Genomic DNA, 26,104 nt, shown 5'->3' on the forward strand with positions numbered 1-26,104 from the left:
GAACAGTAGATATTGGTAAGTTTCCGGTGCTATATTTGCTATTATTGCATGAGGCGCCTTATTCAAATGGAGAGAGGCGCAGCGAGGATTAGGAATTTGAAAGTTTTAAATTTCGTTATTAGCCATTAATCAATTTTTTTAGGGTTCACAAATTAATATACATGAATATTTAACTAAGTTTCTAGTACAAATTAGGGTCTAACTAAAGCTACTGGGTTCGTCCAAAACCATAAACCCCCACCTAGCTCTGCCTCTGCCTATAGACACAGAGGTTAATATGTATGTAAGCAGGTGTGAACATAGAGGTTGCCAAGGGGTTTACCTGAACCCCTCGGTAAAAAATTATATTGTATATTTAAGGATACATTTATTTTGAACCTCGTTAACTTAGAGGTTGGCTTAGTTGTTGAGGGTTCCAAACACAACCTTAAGGTTCCAAGATCAAATTTTTAGCACTACTCTTCTTTCTCAAACTCCCCTTGATGGAAATCCTGGAGCCGCTACTCTGTACGTAACTATGTAAGGATTATGTAAGGAAAAGTAAGTCGTACGTCAAGAATCATGACACTTTCTGTTTTATGGAGATACGTAACACTATAGTACATTGTTTTGTTCTCCATTTTTGTTTTTGTCAGTACTAGATAGTTCATGAATCACGGCTCTAACCCCCCTCATGAACCATGCCACACATTGTCTTACTATATATTTAACATCACACATCATCGAAGTTGACATATATATTAGACATATATTTTGCCAATCGCATGATTGCATATGCATCATCTCTATGCAAGAAATTCGTCTTCCATAGCACGAGTGCATTTTACTAAAGAAAAGAGGAGAAAAAAATACATATAGTACTAATAAGGAATCAACCTCTATTTATTTCAGTAATATAAATAACTTAACATTCAATCAATTATAATGTTCAATCATTTTATAGTTCAAGTGACAGGTGCTAATAAATCATACTAGATCAATTTTAGGGAATATATAATTTTACTTAAAAGCGTGATGATACCTAAAAACACCCTAACCTTGATTTATTATTTCGCTAAAACTTTTTATTTCACTAAAAAAAAAGATCACTAATCATTTTCTTTTTAATATTTATAGGTTTCGCCTAAAAATAGATAAAAGTTACCGTTGAAATAAATTATTATTTAATCTAAAGAAAGAAGTACACAATTGCAATTTCGTTATTTTGGATTAATCTTTTTATGTGACTCAAAATGAAGGAACTCAACTTTTTAAATTGTTTTTGGCTTGAAAAGTGAATACATCGTTAAAATAAATAGTCATTGCATCTTAAACATATTCATAGTCCGTATTTTCATTATTTTTTACAGTTCTATTTGACTAAAATAGTAGAGTTTGTACATGTTTTTTTTAGTTGTCCTTTAAAAGACCATTGATAATTTACGATAGAAAAATCTAAAAGAAAAGAATGTTTCTTCTTAATTATCTCATCTTCGTTGTGCAAAATTAATTAATTTGTTTTGTCAAGTTAATAGGGATTAATACTCAGACGATCACATGAAATTATTTGTGGGAAATATACCGTACGATCGTACTAATATTTAAATCGAGACATATAATAAAGAATATATAACAGCCACAGGATATTCTGAAAAAGATAGGGAGAATTATTAAGACACAGAATACAATGTAATTAATTGTTAATTAATTATTCATTCATTCAGATTCAGGTATAGTATTTTGTTTAGTTGTAAAATAATTGGTAGCACAGAAACATTCTTTTAGGATGAGATCAGATAATTAATTTGATATGAAAATTGAGTGACAAGTAGAAGCCAATGAACATGTTCCATACAATATTCTGCCCATGCACATGCAAAGATAGACACTTCTTTATATTTAGTGTCACAGACTCACAGTACCAGCTAGTTAATATCCCTGATAGGCCTCTTTCAAAAGCCATGCATAATATATGCAATAGTGAAGCAATATCTGATTAAATTCGATATGTTAGTTGTATAATTTTTAAAATATATATAGTATAGTATTATCCGATGACACATCAAAACACTGCTGATATGTTTTGTGATAATATATAATTAATTATCTTTTGCTCGTTAAGTTATTATTACTATAAATATTTATATGTTATATTTTTAAAAAAAATGACATATCTTTCGTTTTGAAATCCTGAATTCAACTCTGACTAGACGTATACCTGTATGAATTATGCAAGTATGGGGACCTCTTAGCACATGCACAATGAAGACAATATGTAATGTAGGCTCCAGAAGACCAACGATTTTTTCAAGATTATTTTCATTAGGAAGATGCCTCTCACCTTCCTAGGTAACGACATCCTTCACAAACCCTAACTTTATATATCTACCTTCTCTACTTTTCTATTCTATATATTAAGACAAATTATTATAATAATAAATTCATATTTGATACTGTTAGAAGTTCAAGTTATGTATTCCATAATTTAGGATATATAAGGACTATGATCGAGTTCTGAATAAATTATTTATACATGTTTAGTCATTAGTGGATCATATTTTTAAAGATATAAGTATATTAGCTAATTTGAACTAAAATTACTGAATTTCATCGAATTTGTTATTTGTGTTTTAAATATGCGGCCATGATACTGCCATTATTTTAGCGTGTAAATATGTGATGTATATAGTTAAGCTATAAAATTGGCGTAAACGCAATGAACATAATTAGTAACATACCTTTCTCCTTATTAGTTGATTTTATAACAACAATGGAGGCAATTAAAATAATACTCTCTCCATTTCATACAAATTGAGTTATTGAGGTGTTTCACACGCTTTATTAAAAGAAGATTAAGACATAAATTAGATTTAACTTTCCATTTTTATTCTTGTTATGATTACAATAACTAAACATTAATTAATAACTAATTCTCATACTAACTAATAAAGGGTAAAATTGGAAAACCATTCTAAAAGTAATACTGAAAATTGAATAATTAAATTAATTTAAAAAATAAAAAATATTTTAACAATTCAATTAATATGAAAAGAAAGAGTATTAATACTGGAATTTCAAATTATAGCTAAGAAGGAAGCTATCATTATTAAATAGGTTGATGGACTAGTGATTTGTGTTTAAATATGTAATCATCTCAAACTGTATTATTAGTTAGCGACTATGTTTAAATACTTATCATTAATTAAGCAGAACTTATTTAGGGCCCGTTTGGATGGGCTTAATAAAAGTAGCTTTAAAAAAGTACTTTTGAAAGTGCTGAAACTTATTTTTAAAATAAGCAGTTATGCGTTTTGGATAAAATTGCTGAAGTTGCTATGTCAAACGTGAAAAGAGAAAAATGGAAGAAAGAGATGTTAGGTTATGTGGGTAATTTGGAGATTGTATAAAAACATTAAGGGCAAAAAGATAAAAATATGGTCAACTTAAAACAGCTTATAAGCTAAAAAAAAAAGCACCTCTACCCCAGCTTTTAACTTTTGGCTTAAAATAAGTTTTTTTTAACTTAAAATAAGTTATTTTGAGTATTGCCAAACAGCTAAATAAGTCAAAAATCAGCTTTTAAGTCAGTTTGACCAGCTTTTAAGCTGAGCCAAACAGGCTCTTAATTATTTTTGGTTACTAAATATAAAAATTTACGTACTTAAATATGGTAAATTTGGAAGAAAATAATTACAAATATCTTTTTAATGTGTGAAACATCACTTGAGTTGGATCAAAAACGAAAAAGTAAAAGCACCATTCACAAGGATCAGAGTCATTCACTTTTACGTGTTCATTTTAGATTTTACCTTTTCATTAAGAAATAATTATCAATATAAATATTTTGTCATAATATTCTTATACATTTATTTATAGTTTTAATTTTTTCTCACTAACCAAGTGACAACTCAGATAGCCAATCAATTAAGCTATTATATTCCAATTAATTATTCTACTTTAAAATAGAACAGTTTGCCATTTAGAAGTATCTTTGGTTTAAAGTTACAAGTTACAACCAATTAAAAGGAGAAATCAATGGAAGTTGGATGAAACAAACTAGTGTAATTATTTACGAGCAGTACTAGTTTGTCAATTATAATTGTTTTGACAACTTGAGCAGTACTTTATGGTGTGTAGTGATTATCCTCGTGATGAAAAGATAGGAATCATTTTATACTTTTTGATTATCAATAGTAGCATTTATTTTTACGGTTTCTAAGTTAATATAATTTTTGATAATTCGAATTTATAATCTTAATAACGTTAGAAGTGGATGATGCTTATTATCTCAGTTGCAACCGGAAACTCTATAGGCAACCATTAGTGTAGCTAGGTTGAAGCTTCAAAATTTGAAAATTGTTTTTTTAAAAAAAAAAAAAAAGAATCTATGTTTCAAGTGAATTTTGTTATAAAATATCGAATTGTATTGAGGAAACTAAATATGAAATTTAGGTGATTTAATGTAATTTTGTAATGTTTTTGATGGATCTAAAGACGAAAACAAATTTTTATATAATAATATATAATCTTGTAAAGTATATTATATACGTCCGTTTTTATAAATATCTCTTGTAATTTTGTATAAATATTATATATTGGTATATAACATTGTATATTGAATTTTTAACATCATTATAAAAAAATTACATCAAAACGTTGTAAATTATAATATATATATATATATATATATATATATAATATTAGATATCGAATTTTTTAAATATCATTATACGAAAATGGTGAAAGAAAAATTGTATAACGTATAGTATTTACTCTAAATCAGGATAACAACATGACTCACAAAACAAATAAAAAAAAAAAACTAACTTGTTTTTGCAATGTGTCAATATTTTTAATATTTATTTTAGGGGGAAAACCTAACTTGTTTTTGTTTAATATATCAAAAACTTTGAGTCAACAAAACCCATCAACAATGGGAGTGGAAATGTGCTGCACAATTAGGAGGCATGTGATGCTTGTACTGTGTCTGTACTGTTTTTTTTCTTATTTTGTTAGGAGCTTATATTAAAATTTTAATTAAATTTAAATCGTGTATTATTGAAGTTGTTTTGTATTTGCATAAAGATACTTTAACTTTAAAAATGTCCTATTACGTTATTAAATTATTTAATATCTTTGTAAATTGGTCATTTTGACCCATTTTCTCGTCTGGATTGTTATCGCGAAAATGGGGCGCGTGACCCAATCTTTTCACTGTTATAGCCAACTATAAAGTGCTAAGTGTCTTTTTATTTCTTTAATATTAATTATTTAATTAATTTACGTTATATTCTTCACCCAAATTCAAAAATCCAACTTTTTCTTCATCTTCTTCAATTTAGAAGATCCATTTACTTCATTCATTTTTATCACTTTTTTTTCTTGTCTCTTGCTTTTCTTTGTTTCTTTTTCTTCTTTTATCTTTTTCTTTTTTTTAAAAAAAAGAAGTTCATTGATTAGAGAATATTATGAAACTCCATCTTTTTTTTAGTCTCATTACTTTACTTTAGTAACTTGAGAGTTGAATTGATTTTATTTAGTGATGTTTTAGTGAGGAAAATAGTGTTACATGGAAGCATCATGGAGGTTACATTGAAGGTGACTATGGCTGCTACTTTTGAAGGATTTACAACAAGGAACAAATGATTTGAGTAATGAAGATTTAAGAAGAAACAGGGAAAAAATGAAAATAAAGTTATAAAATACAAATAATAAAATGAAAATGAAAATGATATTAAAAATTAAAAATTAAAAATTAAAAGAACTTATTACGTGTCAAACAATTATTCGTGCGTGATTTCACCTCTTTTGTTGCAATTAAGGTTGGACGAAAAATGAGATATTTATAACACTCTTAAATTGTTCAATAGGGAAATAGGACACCCACAAAATTAAGATGCCTTTTTAAAAATTCAAAATAATTTCAACGATAATTTTACTTTTCTCCTTATTTTATAAAAATGCTCATGTGATGAATGTACTGTGCAAAAACTGTCGCACATTTGCATCATTCCAATAACTGAACAGCCCCTTCGCTTACTCAAGATACCTCTGTTTTACATAATATACGTATCTTTTTAAAACCTTTTCATTTTTATTTTATCTCTCACGGGCCAATTTTTTTTTTTGTTACATGACAAATGGGTCGATGTTAGTGTATTCACCGAAATTACGTGGAATTACATAAGATAATTCAGTTTCACTTTAGGTTTTAAAAGCTATTCCACCCGAAATTCTAGTTAACACTTATATAAAGTGTAATAAGAAATATTTATACAAAGATTAATAAGACATACTTATCGGGATAACTCTTCTTGACAATCAAATATTTTAAGATTATCCATAAATCATTTCAGGAGATTAAAGAGATTTCAAGAATATGTCTACGTGGTTTTAATTCGAAAAATACATAAATACTGATCCTCAAAACACAGTAAAATCTCAAGTGAGAAGAATAACAACATTAGCGACGGATAAATTTCGTAGCTAAATACATAAATTCCATGCTAATCCCATTAAGCAACGGATTAGCAAGGAATTGTGGATAAATTCAATAATTAAATCTGTATTTTCTTAAATGGGAAAAATAAATTTGTTCTCACAATCTTGATGAATAAAATAAATGTAAAACATACATTAAGTTAGCTAACCTGTAATCATGTTTACGAGTCATCAGTAAATTTTGTAACTTATTATAACAATTTTTTTTTAATTTCACATCAAAATTTACATTATAGATGCATAAAACGATCCATAAAATAAGTATAAATTAATTTCATAGCTGCATACCCAAATTATATATATTCACTTGAATACTAACAAAGTGTTTGAAAAATCTTACTGCAAATTACTTAAATATCAAACAGCCTAACTTGCTAGTAACTTAAACAGGCATCTCGTAGAATAATGCTTAACAAAACTTTAATATATTGTCATATAAAATACATTTTCAAACTAGTTCTTCAAATATTATTTTTTAAAGCTAAAAAAAAAAGGAAAAATAACTTAAATACACAACTATAAGTTTTATATTTTCTAATTTTCCCTTCTTTTTTTAAATATTACATAATTCCCTTTTTTTTAATTTTAGTGTAAGTTTATAGATACATTACATTCTCTCTCCTATAATACACAATTACCCATTTTAATGCCTATTTTTTCTCCATTAAAACACTCAACCTTTTAAATCAGTTTTTGAATTTTGAATTTTCTCCATTTAAACACTCAACCTTTTAAATCATTTTTTTGATTTTTGAATTATTAATTTTAATTAATTTTAAATAAAAGACCCAATTTTAAAATTTTGAATTTCAAAATTCAAAAATTTTGAAATTTCAAAAATCAGGACAACTTCTCTTAACTTCTCCCGTTTTGTTCTTACTCCATCAAGTTTCAGTTCTTTTTTTTCCATAATCATCTTCCTTCTCTTAAAGATTAATTACTCCGCCATTGCAACTTCAACGTAAACCCACATGCTTAACAACTCCCAAAAATAAAAACCCTAAACCCCCAAGTTCAGTTACCGAAGAAACAAATTCCAATCAGAGGAAAGATTAAACGAACAACCAAAAAGCAGATGAATTTGGTAATCTTCTTGTTCTTGGAGGCAAGCAGATGAAAATGAACGGTCACCTTACAAAAGGTTCAAATGATATATATATATATATATATATATATATATGATATTCACTTTCATAAATCAGTAAGGTATTAGTTGTTTAGTTGATGTACTGATACATGTTTTGAAAATTGTTATAATGTATCATTCACTAAGTTTAATAAATGTGTCATCCACTGTACTTGATGATACATATAAAATTGTTTAGTCGATGTTTCTGATACATGTATTAGATATGTATCACATGTTATAATGTTTTAGTTAATTCACTGATACATGTAGTAGACATGTATCACATGTTTTTCATGTAGTATGAATTTCTGAAAACTGAAACCATGTATCAGTAAGTTATTAGTTGTTTTATTTAGTATTTATATTTCAATATCGTTATAATTTGCTGTTTTATTTTCAAATTGCAGCCACTGAAGTACAAGATTAAAAAGATACCAACACACCATAAGGTTTGCTGTCAATTTTAACAACAATTTCCTAAAGGACTTTGAAAAATATATAGGGGAGAATGTTATCCAAATGTTTAATGATCTGTTACCTTATACATAGGGGAGAATGTTATCCAATTACGTGCTGATTTTATGGTGATTAATGATCTGTTACCTTAAATTAAGCTGTTTTAGTAACAACATTAATTGTACCGTTTTTTCCCCATTTTTTTCTCAACAGTTTAAACTTACCATGTATCATTTACCATGTATCACTAGAGTCTAAAGTATCACGGAACAACAAATTTAAGGGATTTTTTGTAAATACTAATTTTGTCGGGACAAAATGTAATTATTGAATTAAACTATGGGATTCCTTAAACTTTTACAAAAAAAAATGCTTGCCCAATATCTCCCTTGGGCCCAGTTAACCCTAGCTACAGTAAAGATATTCATGGATTTAAAGAAATTGTTGGACCATATTTTTTTTTGTTTTATGAAAATGATTATGACACTTTACGTAAATAATGGCTTGTCTTGTCTTTATCAATATGCAAAAATCATTTAAATACAAGGAAGTTTCGCAGAACCCTAGTTTTTTTGTTTCTTTCTTTGATTTATTCTTCAACAAGCTACGTGTCAAATTAAATCAGTGGCCTTCGTCCTTTGTTGCTTTTGTTCAATTGTTCATTAAAGAGGGAATGTGATATATATACGATCCGATCCGATTCGATTCGTGTCCTTTTCATTTTTTCTTTCATTTTTCCTAAGTTCTTATTCGGACGGAACATATGACATATTGACATATGAGATTTAATATCATATTACTATAATTGAATTTTACATATGACACGTGTCTTCAATCTAAGCAAGAACTTGAAAAAAATAAAGAGGAGTGAAATTCATGTATGTTAAAAAAAATAAAATCGAGAGGACTTGGAATGCATTTTGAAGGAAATAAATTAAACTTGTAATTTGGTATTATATTAATTGATGTATGTTGTTGATTAGTTTGAAGTGTAATTTGCAAACCCTTCTAACTCATTGTTAGATTTGGAAAATACGTTACTTTAATGAGATGTTGATGAACATTATATCATATTCTTAATTCTTAAATAAAATATTTAAATTGTTCAATGAATTGATATATACGAAAGATAATGCTCTCAATTAGGAACCTAATAGTCTAGTATAATTCAACGAGAGAATGTTAACATCAAATCAAATAATTGAATTATTAATTAGATAAAGTAAATACGCGGTTTCACATAGTCTATATCTATGAAAAGTATCTTTGAATACAATTCTTATGATCTTGATTGATATACGTGAGACATACATGAGCAATTTGATCCCATTATGTTGTGCGGAAAGAGAATATCAGTTTGCGTGTGTTATCACGATAATCCATTAGAGATGAGAAGATCTTTCTTTATATGATTTTGAACCATTAATTTTTAAAATTGAATTCGGCGAATTGGCGCAACTCCATTCCTTTTTAACACTGTGAAAATTAGTCCACACGTTGTACTTTCAAGATAGTACGTGAGTTGTATGCTAACAAGAGAAATTTAGTACGAAAAAATTATATGGAATGTGTTGTTCCACTCTACATTTAAAGATTTTTTTTTAAAAAAAAAAACTCTACCTTTAAAATTTTAAATTGTGTGACTTGTGCTAAAATCTAGAATGGAGCCCTCTAAGATATGGAATTCTACACTTTAAACGTACTAGGTGATATATATAATTCACGAAAAGCTTATAGTATAAAAAGTTTGATGAGAAAGGCATATTTTGAGTTTGAAAATAATTAATGATGAGTAGAAGATTAAAGTTTTATAATCCACTAATTAATAACAGGCTAACAGCCACACGTGTATTTACACAATCTAACTTATATCTGAAAAAATGAAAAAGTGGAAAAGAAATAAAAAAAAGGTAGGTGCTATTTTTTTTTATGTTAGTACTATTACTTATGAAATTCTCATGAGTCATAATTAGCTTTTTTGTTTATTACTAATTGTATTCCTTGATGTTACTTTTACCCTATTAGGTAGCTTTTGTTACTACCCCAGTTCTTTTTTTATATATATAAAAAATTGAATCTCAAAATATAAGTGGGGCCATAATCTTTTGAGAATGCAACATGGAAACCATAGAAGAATCCAATGTCCATGGTTAGGCCAACGAAATGAAAACAAGACCTAACTTTGTATGATTGTGAGAGGTAGAGTTACGAATATATCTATATCTAGGGAGTGATTAATAATGATTTGATTTTGTTATGATTGAATTGTGAAAAACTTTTCTACGCTTTATATTTGAGCCGATATTTAGTATTACATTATTATTATGAAACAATTAGGAGATTTTTTAGAGATATAATTAACATACTTGATTATAGTGTTAACTAATTCTAAATATTCTTCCACAATGATGATCTTTTCAAAGAATTTACTCTCTTTTCCTTTTTATAGTTGTTTCAAATGTGAAATTGGTAAATGAAAAAAAAAAAGATGCAAACTTGAGCCTTAATTTTCCTTAAATTTGAGCTCTTATAATTTGAATTCAATTAATGTTGAAATTCGTAAACGTGATAGATATTTCCCTACAAACTTAAATACTTTACTATCGAAGACATTTTTCATTTCGGATAAAATGATAATACCGTACTTAAATGATATGATACACTCGTACAAGAAACGTATGGTGAGAAAATATGTTAAATATCTCTATCAACATCTCAATGTTTTTTTTTTTGGGTAATAATAATTAGAGGCGGTACCAATATTAGAAATTTGGAGGTTCTAAATTTCCTTTTCTTTCTTATCATTGAACTGTCAATTGATTTTTAGAGCTTTGCAAGTTATATACTTAATTCTTTAATATAAATATATGATCGTCCAAACCCACGAATCCCTACCTACCCCAGATAATAATGTGGCACTTGCAGCTTACCTTCTTAAAAACAATGACTAACGCTTGAGACATTCACAAGAATGAAAGGTTCCAAAAAAGAGTGAAGCTGGCCTAGTGCTTTAATAAACAATATTTATCGATCAACCTCGAATATAGTTATATACTATGATATACGTATCTTTGTTTGTTTCTGATTGTCGATTTCTGTATTTAAAACATTCCTTTTCAAATATTTGTTCTTATTCTGACTCTTGCAGAGGTGGGGGTCAAAATTATTTTTTTTATCACAAGTTATCAAAATATAGACAACAACAACGGCTATTTATTTATTTATTTATTTATTTTTACTACATAAGTTTGTGGAAGGTAGACAAAGTCTATATCTAATGTATCTCATAAGGAGATTTTTCAAGTTTACGTGACTTTATACTTCTCTTAGATGACAACAATTGTTGCATATTTATTAAGATTTTTACAAAATAAGGTTGAGAAAGGTAGAAAAAGTCTATAAGGAGAGATTTTTCAAGTTCCCGTAAATTTACGTTTTTCACTAAAATTATATATAATATTGTTATATCTTCTTCAAAAGATTAATTAAATATAGAGAATAAAATTTATTTATTTTTTCCTTCTAAAATCAGGCAATAACTTTTTGTGTAGTTATTAGTAGTACTTTTGAATTTTGACATTCTAATGAATGTAGTATTTTAAAATTTTTTATTCATACTTCAATTTTTAGATTTTCCCAAGTTTGTCACATTGAAATTTCAAAAAGAAAAAGATTACGCTATGATTAGTTTATATATCTAAATCAAATATGTAATATCTTTTTTTAGTTTTTATTTATACATTTTACTTTCAATTTTTCCAAGTCTGTCGCATTGAAATTTCAATACATAAAAAAAGCGCTATGATCTATTCATATATTTAAACCAAATATGCAAATTAAAACTAATAGTACTAGCTGATATAGTATACAGTCGATAATTTTAATCGTGTATTGAATAGATAAGATAATTAATATCTTTTTATCTATAATTTTGAAAGTTTAATGGTATAGTGATAAGAAATTAAAGGTAAAATAATTTAACTTTATATCTTAGATCCACATTTTTATAATATATTATTCCATGCCTCAAAGGACATAGAGTACGTAAATATTACGTTTATCTAGGAAAATTGATTTTAAAATGATAACGAAAAAAAAATAACAATGAAGAAACACAAAACCTAATAGAAAATCAGTATAAAGTGTATGAGCAAGAAATGATAACATCAGCAAAATTGCATGATCACCTAAATATAATAAACATCGGATAATATCATATAATAAAAGCAAGAAACAATATGAATAAGACATACTATCACAATTCTAACCCTGTCGAAGAAATAGACAACACTCAACTACCTACTAACTTTTATCCTAAACTACAATCTCCATACCTTCTTGTATATGTAAGATCATATATTTGGTACGTTAAATTACGACATATTTTAAAGTTGAATCAACTAAATTATTTTAAAAAGTAATAAGCTAAAGTGATGACACATTCTAAAGTGGAATCAGCTAAAAAAAAAAGAAAAGGAAATTATTAACACACACAGAGAAAGACATATAATAATAATAATTAAAATTTGATCTATTTAAAACAAATAATTATATAATAATAACTAAAATTTGATCTATTTAAAACAATATAATTTTTTCATAGCATAAGGTGCCTCTACCACAATATTCAATTTTGCTTGGTTAAATTTTTAAAAAGTATTTTGTCTTAAAATAATTTAATAAAAATGAATAAATAACTTTCCTGTGAAAACAATTTTCACATTAATTATGTCCTCTTCATCATTCTTGGCTTAATAAAGCTGTTTTAAAAAAGTACTTTTTGAAAGTGTTGAAACTTATTTTTAAAATAAGCAGTTATGTATTTGGATAAAAGTGCTGAAGTTGCTATGCCAAACGTGAAAAGAGAAAAATGAAAGAAAGAGATGTTAGGGTTATGTTGTAATTTGGAGATTGTATAAAAATATTAAGGGCAAAAAGATAAAAATGTGGTCAACTTTAAACAGCTTATAAGCTAAAAAAAAAAAGCACTCCTACCCCAACTTTTAACTTTTGGCTTAAAATAAGTTTTTTTAAACTTAAAATAAGTTATTTTAAGTATTGCCAAACAGCTAAATAAATCAAAAATCAACTTTTAATTCAGTTTGATCAGCTTTTAAGCTGAGCCAAACAGGCTCTAATTCTATTCCAGTAGCCTCAATCTTCACCACTCCTGTCTCAGTACCTTTTTATTTCTCACCTCATCTTTCATAATGTGGTCTAGATTGCATTAAACATACAACAAAATAAAATAAAAAAATCATATATAATTTCTTTTAGGCAAAAAAAAATAAAATTCTTTCTTCATACCACAAATAAAGTTTAAACTTTATATAGTAGTAATATATATATACAATTTTTTAATTTTTTTTTTAGGAAAAAAACATTCTTCTTCCTACCACAAATAAAGTTTAAACTTCCTTCAGTTTTCACCCCTTCCCCCCTCTTTTTTGTTTTTTTGGACTTTTTCAATAGAAAATGAGTTGTCAGTTGGAACGTTCGATGCCTTTTACGGCTAATGCCCTAGTGTATTATTTTAATAGTATTATGCCTTGAAAAACACCGTAACCTTAATATTTCATATCTCATAAAAGAATTTATTGCTTAAATTGTAATTATTTTTCTTTTTAAAAATATTATTTTTTAAGAAAATGACACATAAATTAAAATTAGAAAGAAGTCTTTTAGTTTAAATTGGATAAAAATCTATCTGACACAATACCTAACCCATAGAATCTAATTTTATATGTTACACCTTATTTAAAATGAGAACCTTATTTGGTCAAGTCCTAACTACGTATAAAATATTTTTGAGACGCATGCTATCCATCGTTTGCATTTTGCGTTTTATTATATAATACTCCTTCTATTATTAATTGTTACACTTTTTATTTTTAAAGTAAATTATAAGAATTTTAGCTAATATTTTACAATTTATATTTTTAACATATATGATATGTAAAAAATTATAATATATAGTATTTTTCGTATAATTTTTGAATATCTAATTTTTTTGTTAAAACAACGAATCAATATAATTAAATTTAACTTTAAGTCTCGAATGTAATACTAATAGGAGATAGTGCATAGTTTAACCCTTCCTAGTGGTTGCGTAAACTATGCACTCTACTAGTAGTTGTAGATTGAAATTGTAATTTATAATACAAATTTAAATAAATTAAATTGATATTTTTTAATTTTTGTAATTGTTTTATCTTTATTTTTATTTAATTTTTAAAAGGAAAAATTACATAAATTAATACATTTTAAAAAATAATTACTGATTTTAGCTATACTTTTTGTTTATTACCATTTATAGCAATACTGTGATAAATATGTAATATGTATTAAAAGTGAATTATTTATGCAATATATTTGAATTATAATTATTTTTGAAATATATTGTGTTTGTTTGGTAAAAAATGGTCATATTGTATTATAAGTGTATTAAAATGTGTGATAAATGTATTATCCATCATTAAAACTTGTATTATATGTGAATAATAAATTGTTCTTTGTAATATGTATTAAAATTGTATTATAAATGAATTAAAAGCGATCAAGTGAAAAAAGAATATTGTTGCTATAAATGGTAAATATTTTATTATTATAGCACATTTATGTAAGTTTCCCTTTTTTAAAATTACAAATTTAATTTATTTAAATTACAAGTTATAAATATTCCTTATAAATTATAACATATTAATAAATAATAAGTAATAACTTATAAACTTCAAAAGATTTAAATCTTGAAAATTTAATTAGACTTAACTTGAAAACTTAATAAGTAAAATTTTATAAAAAAAATATCTTTAAAATAACTTAAGTAAAAAATTACATTATAAATTTAAAAACTATTAATTTAAACTTAGATAAATAAAAAAATATTCATAAACATTTTTTGAAATAACTAGATGTGTTATTCCGTTTAATTCTTGTCGTTCCGATTTCATCCGGATATATAATGAGATGAGATGGAACCGAGTATCCGTTCATCCCGATACCGATCAACTCATCTCGCTCCGATTCATTACCAATTTGTTCCGGTTCATTGCCCAATCTTAATAAAGACCGCTCAAATTTATTATCGACATGCTTAAAAAAAAGAGTATTTAAAAATTCATTGAAATTTTCACTTTTTATCACTTTTTAAAAATTTTGAATTTTGGAATAAATAATAACTATTCCACTCACTTTGTTGCTACACATAATAAAAGAAAACTAGTTACCCAATTAACAATTTATATGAAAATATAGTAGCAATACGTTCGTTATTCGTACAGGCTTAATAAAGTCTTTCCTTACAAGTATTAAAAACAATGGGTGCTAACTTAATTTAAATGAAATTTATCAGGACTAGACGTTGTACCTAACTACTTCTAATTTGTCATTAGATAAACATACTTTTTTTTCAAGAATAAGAAAAAGGAAAAAAGCAAACCCAACTCGACAATGAACGAATATTTAGTACAAACCACTAGGTGTACTTTTAAAATAAAATTAAAATAATTTTTCTGTCTCAATTTACATAATATATTTTATTTATTAGTTTGTTTTAAATATAATTATCTAAATAAATTGTATGATCTTTTTATTGTTGATGAAATAATATTCTTCAGCCCATATTATCTGTTATGATGTGCTTTTTGCTAGTCAAATTATTTGACTTTTGATCAATATTTTTTTTATCATACTAACGTGAAAAGAATAGTAATTTATATTATTTTTTAATATATAAGTTTGAAGTTGTGAAGTTCATATAATTTAATTTAATAGAAAAAAATAATTAAGTTAATTTTTGAGTTCGAATTAGAAATTAAAATTGAAAAGAGTTATCACACAAAAGTCCACTACACATTTAAATTATCAATTTTAAAAATATGCTTTCTGTTCTTAAATTTTATGCTTATGTCATATAAAGTGAGACTCCATTAGTGTTTCACCTTCCCTATCAGAATTTTCAATATAAAAAAAGAGACATATTTTTGTATTTAATACATAATTTAATTTTTAAAAATCCATATTACTTTTAATAAAATGATTCATAATCATTACAAATAATTATAATTTATCTTAAATCATAACAAGACTTTTTTAAAAAATGATTTTTTAATTATTAATTAATTTATTTATATAAATTGAAACTGAGGATATTAAGTAATTAAGTGAGGTGGAAAACATACTTATATTACTAATAAACCCACTATTGCAAACGTAGCCCATATATTTTTATGCAATAGTGACACATAACGTCAATATATATAGAAAACCCACAATTCTTCTAAGTACAAAGTATGGGCCCACGCGTTTTCTAATGGGCCCACACCACAAAACAACCTTTCCTCCGCCTCCATCGCCGGAGCCCAATTGTTTTATCCAAATTTTTTTTCCATTTTACCGTCTTTCTTTTTCTTTCTTCTACTCTCAAGTCTTTTTCACCATTAATCTCAGTAAAAAACAGTAGCAGAATCGCTGTATATCCACACAATCTCTCACCCCATGCCAAAAAAATTTTCTGGCATATTACTAAAAGTTTTTCATTTTTTGTTACTATATAATCATACGTATCAATCACTCCTTCTTCTCTTTCTTTATATAGGGAGGTGTTATCCTGAACTTAGGTCTTAGCTGTTGAAGATTATCATTATTATTCTTTTATCTTCTTCGATCGGTTGATGCATGTTGTTTTTTTTTGTTTTGTTTTGAACCATTCCAGTATTTCATGTTTATCTTCTCAATTTTCGATTCCACCGCTATCATAACATCACCTTTTTTGGATTTTTTGTTATTCCAATCTATCGATTGCGCCACTATAATAACATCACCTTTTTGGAATTTTTATTCCAATCTAAAAAATGTCGATGAAACGGCAATCGCAAGACGATTCCAAGTCTACACTCGATGCAGGTTCTTCTGAGGATAAACGTCGCCGGAGTCTGCCTTCTTTCAGCAGGTTAATATTTGTTATTTTAAGTTTTTTATTACGAATATTCGGAAATCGGTAATGGTTTTTTTTTTTTTTTAGTCCTTCAGTGGGAGAATGAATTTAGTTGTTTGGTTGTTAGTTTTCGTTTTACAAAGTAGCGTTACTATTAATGCGGTGGAGGTTGGTGGAGGTTTGAATTTGTGAGATGTGATGCGAGTCATGAAGACAGAAAAAATGGATGTAAGGTTGCTTTCAGTTCATCAATGGTGCTAGTTTTAGTAAACTAGAGTTGCTGATAATTTGAATACTGAATAAATGCGTCGTCCAGTACTCATCTATGTGTGCATTTAATAAAGGCGACCAAATGGGTAAACAATATTTGTTCTCTTCTGCTGCAATTCTTTATTGCTGACAGTACTTTTTGTTATTATTTCATGTAGTGTAATTACAGAAGTAATGAATATGAGTAAAGTGCAACATTTTATGGAGCCAGTTTTGGAGCCACTTATTCGTAAAGTGGTAAGGCTATGTTCATTCCTCTTGAATGTGATTTTGCTAATTTTTGTATGAACTTGTATCGTTAAATTCAAAAATTGTCATCTAGGAGTATTATTTAAGCCTGGTCTTGCTGCTTTTCCCAAAATAAAGCGTGTTTAAATTTTGAAACGAACAAGGAGCAAGTGCTTTTTCAAAAGAAAATTGGGAATCCAATGAGTGACACAATATTTTGTTACCTTTTAAATTGGTGATGTTCACATTCCACTTTCCCTATTCTTGATTCCTACTTGTAACGAAAAGCGGTTAGTACCATTAGCAAGAATTCAGTGGATAGTTTCTATGACGACAATTGCTTGTTGTTGTACTTTGTTGTTATCCTTGTTCTAATTTCTTGCCAATATTTATTACCAAGGCTCATCAAATTTAGGCAGTTCTATGGTGTGCATATGTTTAATAAATATTATTTTATATGTTGAGTTAAAAAGTTAGAGACCTTTATGAAAATCTCTGGAAATTAAAGGATCATAAAAACTTTTCAGTAAAATTATCGCTTAGTTTGGTAGTCTCTAGATGCAAAATATGATAAGCATGTTGCCAAAAGGGGGTTTGGATGAAATTTTAGTGGTTGAAAGAAATTATGCTAATGATTTCAGCTTTTGTATAATAATGAATACATCATATTCTAATGGTTACCTAATATACTTAACAATACTTCATTGATCTCAAAAGAAATGTCCAGGTTGCTAATTTAGTTCCAAGATAATGGCACCCTCTATAAAACTGAAATTTCATTTTATATTTTATCATCTAGAAAGTGACACAGGACTTGACCCCTCACCACTCTAAAGAACAAGTAACAGGAAGTCAGTTTTATAAGAAATATATAATCTTTCATCACGAAAAGCAGGGAAGCTTATTGGGATGAAGTGAAGACTATTAATTCTTGCTTTATTGAGGATCTAAATTGTCTTTTTTTGGTTTTCCTAAAATATTTAGATTAATTAAGCTAATCGGGAGATGAATGCATTTTCAACTTGAACTTATAGGTAAAAGAGGAAGTTGAATTGGCTCTCAGGAAGTACATGACCACCATTAAACGGTAGGCAATTGGACTCCATCATTCAAATGCTACATCGGCTTTTTAGTTTCTTGTTATGACTTGGTCTTACAGTTTTTTCGTATTTGCACCTTTTTAGGAATTGTGGGAAAGATGTGTTTGCTTGTGAACTTCGAAGCCTGAAACTGAAGTTTTTAGATCTCATCTCTCCCCCAGTATTTACTGGAACTCGCATAGAAGGAGAGGAATCTAGTTTGAAAGTAGCGCTGGTTGATGTTCTTACTGGGGAAGTTGTCTGTAGTGGTCCTGAATCCTGTGCAAAAGTTGAAATAGTAGTACTTGAGGGAGACTTTGACGGTGATGATGGGGACAATTGGACTGCAGATGAATTTAAGAACAACATTGTGAGAGAAAGGGAAGGAAAGAAACCTCTCCTTACTGGGGATGCATTTTTGTATCTTAAGGAGGGCATTGGCTGGGTGAGTGATATTTCATTTACTGATAACTCAAGCTGGACAAGAAGTCGTAAATTCAGGCTGGGTGCTAGGCTTGTTGATAGCTTTGAAGGGATCAGTGTACGAGAGGCGAAGACGGAATCCTTCATTGTCAGGGATCACCGAGGAGAGTGTGAGTTCCGATTGATCTCTTCTTTTCTACAATGCTATTAGTTTTATTAAACGACATATTTTTCTTTTCAGAAGCTGTGAGCTCTTATCATTATGTTCCATTACAGACACTACTTGACTTGAATGGTGTTAGACAGTGTCTATCTTTATTTATCGATCTGTAGTGTCTATCTTTAGGATTTATCATTTGAGATTCTAATTATGATTTTGAATCTCAAAGCAATTGTTTTCTGAATAATCAAGTCTACTGGTGTGGAACTGATTGCTCAATATTTTATAATCATGAGTAAGCTGAAAAATTGTTTTTATTGATGAATGATAGCAATAACTATCTTCTATCACCATAACTTAATTTAATCGTTAATTCTCACTAGAAATGACTTCCAATTAGGGGGTATTATCTTGGCACCAAACATGGTTGAAAGTGATTGTTCTGAATAGAAGCAAAACTGTGTAGTGTAATATGTGAAACTTCCCATCATTGTTTAGGATTGAAATTGTTTTGATCCCTTGAAGGGAAGAGTGTGGTAGGAATATTTTTAGAAAGCGTGTTTAATGTCTTGGGTTGCCTAAAACAAAAAGTGGGTCATATAAAATTTGACAGGGGAAGTAGATGATATCGTGTTATGTGTATGACTTAAATCCTTAATACAACATACTTACAGAGAATAAGATGTATAATATATAGGCAGACAATGCTGAAATATTGACACTGGGAAAAAGCACATTGTTTATATGAGTGAAAAAGAAGTAAAATAATAGTAAGTTCTTTTAGGCAATTATTTAATTTACAAGGTATGGTAATGATGATGTTCTTTTCTATTTGTCTGAGTCTCTGAGTTGTGTTTCCTTTATGCTTCATCTCGAGGTTTGGTACCTTAAATGAAGTGCTCAGTGTTACCATCAATATCGCATTCTTATCCTTGTTTGACATCAACCATCATTGTTGTGGGGTATCTAAAATATCTACTGCAGTTGGTCAAAATCCTTATTTAGTTAATTATACTTTCCATTATTAAAGTTTTTCTCTGGAAATTGTTAGATTTACGCTCCTTATTGTTTGGTGAGACGGAAGTGATACTGAGACCTGAGTTGCTCAAGTACTAGATTTTGATCTTTTTCCTCATGTAATTCACCTAGAATTAGTGATTTTAAAGACAGAAAGGTCGGTCAAAGACAAAAGCCTTGAGACAGGAGGTGATCTCTTATGAGCTTTTTACTTTGCCTTATTTTTAAAAAACAGCCATTCCAGAGTAGGAAAGTTGATATTTTTAAACACTGGTTAAGGAGAGTGTAAGCGACTACTGTAGTTATGAAGATATAAACATAGAAGTGAAAGAATCAAGGAGTAGGAAGATAATCGTTCTTGACTTCTAAAACCTTAGGCACCATGAAAATGGGAAAAATTACAGAAGAAGACACTGAAAGTATTAACGGTTCCATCTTAAAGGAGAATAAAGTGTCTTTCACCTTTGTATGATTTAAGCATCTTATTGAAATTTTTATTTGGAGGTGGACTTATTGTAGAACTTTTAGTCAAAATGTATAATGAATTTGTAACATATTTGGAAACAAAAGCCAAATTAGAATTCATTTCACTGAACTTAATCCTTTGGTTGGTTTCTTGAGGATTAACTTGATAATGATCTGTGCATAACTTGGGTGTTCGAGCTAATGGGTAGTTGGTTCTGCAAAAATACAATGAATGAAATTGTGGTTAGAACTTAGAAGTTTTGGAATAATTCTTAAGTCTAATATTCAATAGAACGTTATTTAACTTATTGCTTTATATGCAGTGTACAAGAAGCACCATCCCCCTTCTCTTTCAGATGAGGTATGGAGGCTGGAAAAGATTGGCAAAGATGGAGCTTTCCACCGACGTTTAAGCAAGGAAAGAGTCAATACTGTGAAAGATTTTCTGACTCTACTCTATCTAGATCCTACAAGGCTTCGGAATGTGAGTGCACTGCATTCTCTTACATATATAAATGGACTTAATGGACATGTCACTTAAAATGATAAAAGCTATTTCTGCCTTGTTGAATAGCAACAAAGATAACGGTGATAATAATGGGCATATTTCCAAATGTTTGTGATTCTTTATGAGCCTGATTAATTCATTCACTGGAATCTTTGATTTTAGTTGACACCTTTGTTTTTCTTTGGCTATGCTTGCTAAAAATTTCTTTTCTTTGATTAACTTGGTTGACTAGTAACCTCTTTGAGCATCCTCTGTATTCCTTAGGTGTTCTTTAACAGAATTTGGCTTGGTTTGGTTAAACTGTGTTGACGTCATGATTAAGAAATTTTATAAATCTATATAAAATATTGAGGTCTCTTGTGTTCCCCTTTTCCTGGGAAATCTTGCAGGTTCTTGGGACGGGTATGTCTACCAAAATGTGGGAAGTCACAGTGGAACATGCTCGAACTTGCTTACTTGACAAGAAAGTGTACTTATACTACACATCTGTATCTGGTCCAAAAACCGGTGTTGTTTTTAACATTGTTGGACAAGTGATGGGGCTTTTTCCAGACTGCCAGTTTGTTTCTGCTGATAAATTGTCCGAAACTCAAAAGGCATGTATTCATAATAAATATGAACAAATTTGTTTTATTGATCTGTTCTTTTTCTTCACATATCAAAGCTAGTATTATAGATATTTATACATTCCATTGCTTCTTATGGATTGCCCAATGACTTCAATTATTTATTTTTGCAGGATGATGCTCGTAATTTGGTGATTTGTGCCTTCAGACACTGGGAAGAAGTAGTCTCTTTTGAGGATGAGTCGTCTCTTATGGATTGGGTTATGCAAATTTCCACTGTTCAGTTCCCCTCAACCTCACCCATGGTGGGTACCAGTGATGATGTTTTAGCTTCCCAGAAGGTTAGCAGAAGTGAATATCAGTCACTAAGTGCGTCAACGCCTGATATCATGCCATCTTTCTGTTCAATTGCCGGTTTCAGCAGCTTGGATGACTATGTCTTGCATGGTATAGACAGCATGGATGTTACGTTTGACCAACCATTAAATTTCCCCGGGCAAGAGACTAACTCCTTGATGGCTGATACTGATTCTATAACTCCCCCATCATTTTGTGATGATGATCATCTGCCTTTCTTTGATACCGACTATTCCCTTCCCAGTTCAAGCTTTGCTCCATCACCGGATCTACAATGTGCTGTCAACAGCTTTCTTGCTCATAGCAGTTCAATTGTTCCTCTGGATAAAGCTCAAAGGAGATGGAAGATGCTATTTAGTGTTCTCAGATGGTTCTCTGTAAGGAGGATCGTGAACAAAAGAACCATCATATCTTGAAGACAGATGTTCTCCTTAGGAAATTGCTGCCCGATGCAATATTGTGTGCAGTCGTAGAATTTTCTTTAGATATATGTAAAATTGTTCAGTTAGCACAAATCTTGCTTTCCAGTTTTCATTTTTTTAATCTTTGATCAAAATTTGAGTCTTGTGAATGGTATACAGTCCTTGGTGCCAATAAACGTTTGTACATATTAGGTCGATGCGTGTAGATACAGCAGCAGCCTTTGCTGCATTATTTATTTTGTGCATGTGCATATTTCCAATTTTATCTTGTGTTTAATTACAAATTATCACCATTATAACACACTAATGAACTTGATAAATAGGGTAGTTGTGTCTTAGATTTCATAATATTATTGTGAAATAAAGAATAACTTAGTCTTGTGAGAAACTGGAAGTTCTATGCATAATGAACCTGGATGTAAACCAAAAGAAAACACTGTACAATTGACTTATGTAATCCAGCATCATAGTTAATCAACTAGTGTTTACTGCATATGGTGTGCTGTCAACATATATTTCTTCTGGTATACATGTTGTTTCTTAAGAAGTGTAGTTAGAATTGACGAGTGAGTAATCTAATAGAAGTGATGACTGATCATCAAGCTGCCAGAAATCATCTGTTTTCTGGACTTAGTTGAGGTCCGATGCGGTGAAAATAACTGCTCTTTGCTGGACATATTTGCTTGAGTTAGAGCTTTGGACCATTTATTTATTTTCACTAACAGTATTTATTCGATAAATGATATAACAAGCTTGCAACTTATTTAATTGAAAAAAGATGAAGTACTTGTATATTTTCATTAAGCGAGCTATTCAGCTGAAACATAAACAGAAAATATAGCAAATGATTACATTAAAAAAAAATGCATATGGCTACAGCATTTCAGTATTCCATTTATCGTTTTATAGAGATAATTGCTTCCAATTATATCATCAATTACTTTAAAGGAAATTGTAACAATTCAGCCTTTAATTTATGTATGCTATTCTTATTTGCTTGTATTTTTTTATAAGAAAGAAATTTGTTGAATATCAGAAAGTTATACTACCAAGTTTCCAAATAAGTTACTTTTCTAAATATAATTGTCATTACTAAAATTTTAGAAAGGTTGAGTGATAGAAAACTTGTCCAGGTAAAATACTTCTTACGTTTCACATTAATTTAATTTTTAATGTACTTTTTTTATTTTCAAATTAATTAAATTGTTTAGCTTTCAAATTTCTTTTAAAAGTATTCTTCTCTAATTTACCCTTCATTATTTATAGATTTATTTAGCTATTGTTGAGATGTGTTATATGATGTTATAGTAGTGATGGCGCGAAAGAAATGTCGCTACCAGCAAAAAGAACCGCTATGTTGAATTATTTTTGAAGATGAAAAAAACAAATTATTTATTTTATAAGAAATATAACATATATGAAAATTAAAATTTTAAATTAATCTAATTGACACGTGGCAATAATTGATTGTTGTGTGTATGCATTTTCTTTTTTATATTTAGGCTTGATCAAAAAATTAAATACATTTACTACTTTTAAATTGTTCAAGGGGCAGTAGAATCTCTGTAAAATTCAAATGTCATTTTAAATAAAATGTTAGAGCTAAAGGGATTATTGATGTATTTTTCTTTTAAAAATAATAATTTAATAGACAATATAATATTGCTTGGAACAATTCATAAGACAAGAATATGAATATATAAATTATTGTATATTATATAACACCACAAATGTCAATATTTTAGATAAATATATTATTAATTATAGTTTTTATAAACTTCATGAATTGAGTCAATTGTTTCACAAATTATCAAATGAAAGTCAAATATTACATAAACTATCAAAAGTATTTTAGATTTAATGCCAGTTAAAGCATAATCTTTATTTTTATAATATGTAATATTTCGTATATAGTCTATATCATTAATATTGCAGTAATTTTAACACATTCAAAACTAAAACAATGTCTTTTAAAAATTAATTATTTGATAAATCTTATTAGTTATAATTGAATTTTTTTTTTCATATACAGATTGATACTTACACAATCCGTGGAACATTCAAGAGGAGAAATGAATATTCGAGTCTCAGCAAACTTTCTCCAGAAACTTGTAGACTTCTAAAGAACATGTCAGCTTCTTTTCTATATAAACTTTCGCTCTGTTATCATCAACCCCACACAAAAAATAAAAATAAAAATACAGCCAAGAAAATTTCCACAAAGAAAACACAAAGCAGTTTATTACTGATAGAAGCAAACAAAAAATGGCGAAAACAAGAGTTAGCTTTATGAAGTTTCTTGTTTTAGCAATGGTTTTCGTCTTATTTCCATCCCAAATTAAGGCATTAATGCCATACACACGCCCCTTTTGGGACATAGCATTTCCTCCCGAAGATCCTTTCAGAATTCTTGAACAAACCCCATTGACTATCCCAAAAGGGGTTGAATCAATCGCTTTAACTCGATCAGATTGGAAGGAAACAGCAACAGAGCATGTAATTACACTTGACATTCCAGGGATGAAGAAGGAAGACATTAAAATTGAGGTGGAAGAAAACAGAGTGTTGAGAGTCAGTGGAGAAAGGAAAACAGAGCAAGAAATTGAAGGGGAGAAATGGCACAGAGCTGAAAGAACTTGTGGGAAATTCTGGAGACAGTTTAGATTACCTGGAAATGCTGATTTGGAACACATTAAGGCAAATTTGGAAAATGGGGTTCTGAAAATTACTGTACCAAAATTGGCTGAAGAGAAGAAGAAACAGAGTAAGGTGATTAGTATTGCAGAAGAAAGAAAAGCTGTTGGTGGTGAGGATATTAAAGCTAATAAAGCTGAGATGTAAAATTTAACAATTTTCTAGTTTTGTTTGTTCATTGTCTTTTTTTTTTCTTTTTTTTTTTGTGTGTGTAATAAAGTTGTTGAATATGTAACTAAGCTTATGATTTTTGGTTATTAGTATTATGAATCTCCTTGTGATGAAAATTATTTAAGAATAAAGAGTAGGGACTTCTTCTGTGTAATCTGCAAATAAAGTCCAAAATTTATTACGAACAGCATTAAGTGAATTAGCTGCGACCTTATTAAGGCTATTTGTTAATATCTACTTAATTACTTTCTAAATGTTGTATGCCAATGAAATTCATTTCTCTTTACTATTAGAATATAAATCCAATTTACTAACAATAAAAATAATGCAACTACACAAATTTATATTCATAGTAACATCCGGTATGAAGAAATAAATAGTAAAATCTCTAGACAGAGATTGTTTTACATGTCTTACTAAGATCGGAAAAGATCTTTAAAAAAAGATGTAGTTCAGTGAATGATACAGTGGATAAAATTATTTTTAAATAAAAAACAATGTGTTCGATGCAAATGATAATGATATGGTCTTATTGTTTAAATTTTGGGTATGAGAAATTTTTTTGTGGGAGCATTTCCTTCCACCAAGTAGGGCTCTAAGGAATTTGAAATCGTCTTCTTCATTGGTTAAAAAATACAAATTACCAATATTTGTTTGGCAGATATCTCATATGGGCCTCTCTTATATGTCAACTGGTGGAACAGACACTACAATTTAGCCCAGAAGATCATATCAATCATCATA

At 28.5% G+C, this 26,104-nt stretch overlaps 2 protein-coding genes across 2 annotated transcripts; both read left to right on the forward strand.

The window, feature by feature from the left end:
* The first annotated feature begins 16,512 nt into the window (after window positions 1-16,512).
* Window positions 16,513-22,758, forward strand: LOC107014583 (calmodulin-binding protein 60 A). Its single transcript, XM_015214551.2, has 7 exons — window positions 16,513-17,015; window positions 17,429-17,507; window positions 18,533-18,585; window positions 18,683-19,170; window positions 20,966-21,126; window positions 21,540-21,746; window positions 21,890-22,758. The coding sequence occupies exons 1-7, from the start codon at window positions 16,918-16,920 to the stop codon at window positions 22,487-22,489; spliced, it is 1,686 nt and encodes a 561-aa protein (XP_015070037.1). The 5' UTR covers window positions 16,513-16,917; the 3' UTR covers window positions 22,490-22,758.
* A 1,894-nt stretch (window positions 22,759-24,652) lies between these two features.
* Window positions 24,653-25,541, forward strand: LOC107013837 (22.0 kDa class IV heat shock protein-like). The gene has a single exon (XM_015213715.2). The coding sequence runs from the start codon at window positions 24,761-24,763 to the stop codon at window positions 25,334-25,336; it is 576 nt and encodes a 191-aa protein (XP_015069201.1). The 5' UTR covers window positions 24,653-24,760; the 3' UTR covers window positions 25,337-25,541.
* The last annotated feature ends 563 nt before the right edge of the window (window positions 25,542-26,104 follow it).

Source organism: Solanum pennellii, chromosome 3, assembly GCF_001406875.1.
Source record: "Solanum pennellii chromosome 3, SPENNV200".
Taxonomy (NCBI): Eukaryota; Viridiplantae; Streptophyta; class Magnoliopsida; order Solanales; family Solanaceae; genus Solanum; species Solanum pennellii.

Bases quoted from the DNA above. Each gene is read 5' to 3' on its own strand.
- LOC107013837 (XM_015213715.2), top strand. From the start codon at position 24,761: ATGGCGAAAACAAGAGTTAGCTTTATGAAGTTTCTTGTTTTAGCAATG.
- LOC107014583 (XM_015214551.2), top strand. From the start codon at position 16,918: ATGTCGATGAAACGGCAATCGCAAGACGATTCCAAGTCTACACTCGAT. The intron at 17,016-17,428 runs GTTAATATTTGT...TATTTCATGTAG, and splicing joins AGTCTGCCTTCTTTCAGCAG to TGTAATTACAGAAGTAATGA. The intron at 17,508-18,532 runs GTAAGGCTATGT...TTGAACTTATAG, and splicing joins AGCCACTTATTCGTAAAGTG to GTAAAAGAGGAAGTTGAATT.